This window comes from Triplophysa dalaica, chromosome 12 (assembly GCF_015846415.1).
Source record: "Triplophysa dalaica isolate WHDGS20190420 chromosome 12, ASM1584641v1, whole genome shotgun sequence".
NCBI classification, from domain to species: Eukaryota; Metazoa; Chordata; class Actinopteri; order Cypriniformes; family Nemacheilidae; genus Triplophysa; species Triplophysa dalaica.
In genome coordinates, this window is record NC_079553.1 from 13452933 (window position 1) to 13460262 (window position 7330).

The 7330-nt window shown below is 36.3% G+C and overlaps 1 protein-coding gene across 1 annotated transcript; it reads right to left on the reverse strand.

Annotated features, from left to right (window-relative positions):
- Positions 1-2072: 2072 nt before the first annotated feature.
- On the reverse strand, positions 2073-7309 carry mal2 (mal, T cell differentiation protein 2). The gene is made up of 4 exons (XM_056763576.1): positions 6757-7309; positions 6016-6186; positions 4582-4755; positions 2073-2920 (listed from the first exon to the last, which is right to left on the reverse strand). Exons 1-4 carry the CDS (start codon positions 6868-6870, stop codon positions 2849-2851), a joined length of 531 nt encoding a protein of 176 aa, XP_056619554.1. The 5' UTR covers positions 6871-7309; the 3' UTR covers positions 2073-2848.
- Positions 7310-7330: the final 21 nt, after the last annotated feature.

The following is a 7330-nucleotide window of genomic DNA, read 5'->3' on the forward strand; positions in this document are numbered from 1 at the left end:
TCTATTTCTGAAGGTCCAATGCAAGGGTTTTGGGTACAGTCGCTCCATTTATTATATACATTTCTAGCAGTTTCATAATACATATGTGAAACCGTTTTTTTGATCCTAAAATGTATATTGATAGTGACATACACTACAAGTGAAAAGTCACATAGGCTCATTTTTATTTTAACTAATACTATTTTTTACTGTTTTTACTTTTTTTGATCATTCCACAATCAGAAAGTAGCCAAAAAAAGCAGGAACAGCTTCACAAACAAGACGTTCCCTCAACCAACTTTACGAGGCAAATCCTCTGATGTTTTCCCAACAGTATTTAAGGAGTTTACATTTACGCAGAACACTTGTTAGCTGCTTTTCATCTGATCCAAATATATACAAAAACATACGCAAAACTTGTCTTACAGCAGGCGAGTACCGATTTGAGTTTTCTTTTGCCCGTTACACTCAATAGTTAAATTGCCTGAACAGGCAAGCAACAGTTACATTAACAGTTCTGTGGGTTGTTCACACTGGGCCCAGGCCATCGAGCACTCCTTATTGTCGAGCCCTGCATTGCATACACAACAGTCGTGTTTTAAAGAACCTCTGAATGTCACCTTTATGAAGGTCCACTTTTTATGGATCTATTTTTTTGTCTCTTTGTAGACGTAGCTTCTTGACCTTGCAAAGGCATCTCTTTGTATTTGAGCAAGCCAAACATGTGCTGTGACGCACCCGACATATGTTGGTCTTGGATAATGGTAGTTAAAAGGTCAGAAGCTGTTACTTTAGCCGAACGTAACATCAAGCTCAATTGTCCATAGAAAGTTTCACCAGAACAATGAAAATAGCCACGGAAACGCATTTTACTCTGTGGAAACAAACCTGGAACATTGACCTCACCGAGGAAAAGCCCAGAAATGTTCCCCACACTGTGGTTTTTGAGGATCACAGTACATTCAAATTTAGTGTTTACCAACTTTCCATTTTGGAAAGAATGGAGGAGTTTAGGAAGAGATTTTATATTTATTGTGACTGCTGAGGCCAGAATAGCCACTGAGGTTCTTGGCAAATCGGACACGATTTGTGAAAGCAAACAAGACAGTGATTAAGTCTTTGTTTTGGAGGAGCCTCCATGCGGGAATGGAATGCTTCAAGCGAAAACCAATTGCTGTTCTCATTGTAAGTCAAAATACAGGATCATTTTTCTGCCTAATCTCAAACATATTATATATTGTTTGAACAATTATTCATACTTTTGATATAGCTAAGAATGAATGGTTTGCTTTTGTTATCACAGATGCCAGATTTTGAAGACCTGCTAGGTGCCTTATCAAAATGTTCCTCTCTGCTGTTCGGGCCTGAGTGGACGAACAGAAACATCTCCACGCGCTGCCAGGAAACATTCCGTAACAGATCAACACTGCTTATTGAGGAACGACCATCAGTCCTAACAAAACATGATATTTTGTAATAAAAAGCATTGATCTATAGAAGAGACAAATCTTTGAAATTCCATCTTGCTCTAACATTCTTCTCAAACATCAGTGATTCGCACAACATTTTTCTTTTTAAGATGAAAAGATATGTGTGGAAAGATTTATAGTTTACTAGATTAGGTTGCTGTTTTCCAGTTACTTATTTACCTATCGGAATTTGAGTATAATGTTTGCAACAACATGAAGTTTTTTTATCTTTGGCAATTTGAATAAAATTTATTTGGAAAGTTTATTTTAGAAATTTTATGGACATTGAAACAAGTTTCCATTTGATCTATTAACAGATTCTGAGTGTACTACAATTAGGACTTTAACCTGTTGCCCAGCTGAAACCTCACCATTAGGAACATCATGCCAAATGATCCTTTGCTGTCTTTCCACTACATCTGTCAAAAAATATTATGGTCTTAAGGAAAATTTGACATGGGACAAAGAGACCAAAGAGGTTGAAGAAGCCGAAGTGTCAAATCTGACAGCACACTGTCAGGGTTAAAGGTTTTACTCACGTGGAATAAGACAAATAAGATAAAAAGAAACCTCTTTAAACATAAAGTATTTTTAGCAATTTACAGTTAATAAAAATTCAAACCATTAATTTAACCATTGATCGTTCATTTAATCACTGATAAATTTAAGAGATTTAATTATAACATTACTGTAATTTGGCAATTTGCACTCACCCACAGAGTTAACCTAAGACACCTGCTTAATAAACAAAAAAAAACAGTCAACAATGTTAATGTAAAATTAAAAAGAAATCTACTTCATGCATTCCAGTGGTTGAAATCCATGCAAAATAGTCCCTCTAGTGGTCAATACACATAATGTAATTAAATGATAGCTCAGCTGTCTCAAGATTATGTGTAAACTAAGAATATTCTGTAACATTTGAATGTAGATTTCATCACACACAGTAGGAAAAATGTTTGTGGTTTATTAAAGCTCTACATTATGATTTCACGATGTATAAACATAAGACAGCAAGTCAGTTGGATATTAAATAATATAAAATATATATTACGCACGATACATACACAGTTATGCATCTAACTTATGTTGCATTTACAGTTTTCAAAAAAAAGTTGCCTGGGTCTTTTGTCTAAGGTTTTAAGATTATGCAGATATTTAAACAAATGCTAAATAGAAATATTTGTTTAAATATTATGTCATTCTTGTCCAAATTACCAAATTAAACCGAAAAACATGTTATTTTTAAATGACAATGTGAATAAACACCCTGGGGACATTGTGGTAAACCAGTGAAGTGACATCACCTTAAGCAATGCCCATAACAGTACAGCTGATGTTTAATAACGTTTAATAACATCCATGTTAAGTGATGGCTCACATATGCACCAGTTTGTGTTTCACTTCCTCCACCTCTTGAAGCCCATGAACATGCTGCAGCCATAAAAAATAGTCACTATAAATGCAAATATCTGTGGAGAAAGACACAACAGAATTATTTTTTTTCATAACATTGACAATATTTTCTCTATATACATATGATAAATTCACTGATGCCAAGTGCAATTGGTCCTCATCTGTCATGTGACCAGTTGTGATGTTGCAAGTTTGAAGAACGGAAACACGAATTAGATTTAAGGATATGAATAAAATTTCTGTCAAAGCGGTTATATGAAAATCAGATTACTTTTACGATTTTATTTTGTCTAACTTTGAGCTTTTTTTAGGCAAATTTCTTTTTGGGAGAAATGTAAATTTATTATATTATATTATGGACCTTCTACACTGGTTTTACAAGAAAAACCATAACCCATTGCTTATTGTTTACAAAATAGCATTAACGGATATTTGCCAAAATTGTTATGACTATTTATCCTGTAAATTAAAGCCTGAGGATATTCAAGCATTTAATGCTTATCGGACGCTTAGAATTAACATAAAAAATGGTGACTTGTTTAAGGTAGGACACATTAAGCTTTCTCTGAAATGAAAAGGAGGAATTGAATAGGAGTGTTACATCCGTTGACAAATTAAAAGCCTACACCTCAAACCATTCATGAGAAACCTGAGAGACGTCTATCACCTGTCCGATTAGTGATTAACACCCACTTTACTCATCTCCAGAAATAAGTCATTCTTCAACACTTTAAGGCTTAGGTAAAAGCAAAATTGTCCTGATACGTTTCAATGCCAGGCATGCTCATGTCTCAAGGTGTGTGGGTTTTCTCCGTACACACAATAGCTTACAAACCAACGCCTTCTGTCATTCATAACATAACATGCCGTTACATGACATAATATCACTGACCATCTGCAAACTCTCCTAAACATTGAACGTTTGCCAACAAATAAGTATTACAAAGGCTCTTTTGAATTTCATGTTATGTACTGTACATAACCATCTCATTGTGAAATCACAGATGGGGATCTACAGAGATGTTTGTTTAAACAGATGAAGTAAAATAAAAAATACATTTCTCACAACGTTTTCTTGCATCTAGGGGTATTTATTACAGTTAAAATGACTTTCATGACCTCTCTGAATTAAAGGAAAAGTTCACCCAAAAATAAAATCTTTCATATACTTATCCTTATGTCATTTCTAACATATATGATTTTTCCTTCATGTGTAGAACACAAAAGAAGATAGTTTGAAGTCGGTAACCAAAAAAAACTCGGTCCCCTATGACCTCCATTTTGAAGAACCAACGTGACATTTCTCCGAATATCTTCATACAAAAGAACATGTCAAATACAGGTATTAAATGACATGAGGGTGAATAACATTATTAAAAGAATATACATTTTTTGGGTGAGTTGTCCCTTTAACATGCTGTACCAGAAACAGTGCACCTGTCTCTGCCTTTCATTTGTTCGAAACAATAAACATTACAGTATAAAATCCTCACAAATTTTGAGAGAGCTAATTAAAAAAAGTCTTGCTATATGCATTGTAGACCACAAGTGACCTTTTATGTAAATATTATCGTGAAGATGAATTATGCCCTTATTTTCAATCAAAATGATCATGAGATCAGAAAAAAAACTTTGCTTATTACATTCAAACATGCAGATTCGTAGCCTAAAATGATCAACAGTGAACAAAAAAGAGAAGACAGCTTCAGGCACTCACCGCTGCAGCGACATTAATATTGTACTCTCGATAATCCAGAAATGTGATGATATTGCCACGGGGTCTGCGCATACAGGCAGTGCCATTTATATATGCGCCTGCAGATGAAACTGTAGCCTCCAGCAAAAAGGCACCAAAATAACAAAGCAAAGCGACGAAATGATAGAACATATCCTGTGAGCAAAGAATAAGAAGTTTAAGGTTATACAGTATGTGTGATATGAAAGATAAGATTAAACCCAAATATCTATTACATGAAATAAATGGATGGGGTAAAGCATATATCTAAATGTTACTGTAGCAGATGATGAAAACATCACTGCACTGTGTATTAGCTGCAGTTATTAAACAATGTTGACAGATTGTTTATATATATAGTCTATATAAATGTGGTGACCGTGAACATTAATCACGGTTATAGTCTAGACATTACTCAGCACTGTGGTGCTGAGAACCGACAGTGCTCATTCTGTGACTCCTAAATATTTTGTCATGGAGTGAGTGCTGTAAGACTGAAGCCCGAGGCCTGACTTTTTTACAGTGCATGTAAAGCAGCAGGTCTTAAATTCCTCTTTCTTTCTATTATTTGCCTTTGTTTTAGTTGTTATGCAATTCTATTTCAAATCTGAATGCTGTGATATTTCTTAGGAACACAAAATGAGCATTTCAGAAGTACTGCATACTCACAGCGTTCCATCTCCAAACACTTGCGTTACCAAACAACGACTGACGCGTTTGTATTACATTCCAAAGAGCACTGTTATCAACCCCACAGTGAAAAATGAAACCATGTCATACCGGCTGGGCTGGATGAGCCCGAAATTAAAGGGTTAAGCAACAAGAACGCTTTATGGTGAATACGCGGGTTATTCGACTCATGTGCTGTATTTCTTGTGCAGTAAAACCCTTTGATAGCTTTTTGTGGGGACCGCTCTCATATCGCATTTCTATATTCAAACGGTGCTATGACACATGCAAAAACCAACGGCTTTCCCACTCCAATGACGTCAAAGGTTCAGCAACATGTCAAGGAGCCTTTTTTATCATGAACTGAAGTTTTATTAGAAATATAGCGTATACAAGTTGCTTTATGGTGCGTGTGGTGCTTGCAGCCACCACGGAAAGAACTTCTAATGTATAGAAAAGACCATCATAAAAATTTGTCAAGATACTGTATATCTCTGTAGAAAATAAAACAGCATGCAGGCTTGAAATGACTGGGAAATATTAACAGAAATGTAAATGTGAGAGTACTCTCCCTTTGAGCAAGTAAAGTATGTACTACCACTGTGACCTTGAGCCAGGGGTTTGACCCCAAACTGTACCCGAAGGACAGTCACTGGAAATAGCGTCTGATATTATTCACGTCAAGTCGTGTTAAATGTGTGATTTAGGCTTTCTGAATGTTGTGGATGTGTAAATAAACCCACTCACCACAAAATTCCAGTCAGTGTTAATTCTGTCAGCCAGGCCCAGTAAAAAGAGGGCGAGGTATGTGGATGAACAAATGAACATTGTTAAGGAGACAAACATCGGCCATCCCTGCAACAACGGTACGGACACGTTCGTCGACGCTATTAAAATCCATACCAAGGCGCCAAACACCTACAAGATCAGAATCACAAGTTTTTCTTGGTTAGTGAAACGTCCAGTACACACACACACACCTACACACACACATACACACAAGCCTTACATTAATAAACAAAGAGCAAAAAGAGAATACATATATTCTGTGAATACACATTTTAACAGATTTGTACATAAAGTGTCTAAGAGGTGACTACGTGTAGACCAGGAACATGAATATGAAAAAATAGCCTAAATGTACATCAGATAAAAGTTACATCACAGACAGTGGAAAGTGTTTACACACAACAGGTTGCTTTCTGGATTCAAATGTTTCACTTAACCCGAATACTGATTTGTGTATTTAAATAGCTATTTACATACACAAACATGTCGTGTAGTATTAATGTTTTCTCCCTGACTCAGCAAACGACATTATATTATGCCTTTCAGTTTCTAACATAGGCCTATTAAATGCATCTCATCTTTGGACGTCCCGTACGGTACGGTGATCCGTATAATTGCTCACTGAAAACAATGGATCACCTGTTAAGGACGCAGCACGATGAAGAAGTGTAACTCAAACAACTGCAAACAAACACTTACAATCTCCAAACAGATGAGAGCCCCAGAGTAAGTCCTCAGTATTCCCACCCCGAGCGGCAGAGAGACAGTAGGCGCCGGGAAGGAGGTCGCGGCCGGGTTCGGTGTGTCCGCCATCCTCTCTTACTTTCAGAGGCACAGCTGAACAAAGCAGCACCCACAGGACGATCCCTCTGGAGTCATGTGTCGGGAACAGGTCTGACAGGTGCACGGCCACTCCCATCATCTCTTTCTCTTTCTCAGAGCCCAGGGTCGAATGTACCGTGAATGTCACAGACTTTATATCGCTAGTGAATAAAACAATTCTTATGATTTACATTGCAAATATGAACCACCGTTCATTTACTAGGCCTACCGTTAAAACCATTACATAATTTCTTTACAGGTATGTATTATTGTTTAGGTCTTATTCCAGTAGGTACTATAAACTACAAGCAGTAGAGACCCACAGAGTTTAAAATAAATTTTAATTTCATTTGAAGCCAATAGGCTTTTCCCATTATAACCATTAAATACATTACAATTTCTGTTTTTCCCACCACTCCAATGCTTCTTTTCTCTTTTGCCTTTAAAATAA

Bases quoted from the DNA above. Each gene is read 5' to 3' on its own strand.
- mal2 (XM_056763576.1), bottom strand. From the start codon at position 6,870: ATGGCGGACACACCGAACCCGGCCGCGACCTCCTTCCCGGCGCCTACT. The intron at 6,187-6,756 runs GTAAGTGTTTGT...CTGATCTTGTAG, and splicing joins CTCTCATCTGTTTGGAGATT to GTGTTTGGCGCCTTGGTATG. The intron at 2,921-4,581 runs GTGAGTGCCTGA...CTTTCTCCACAG, and splicing joins ATATTAATGTCGCTGCAGCG to ATATTTGCATTTATAGTGAC.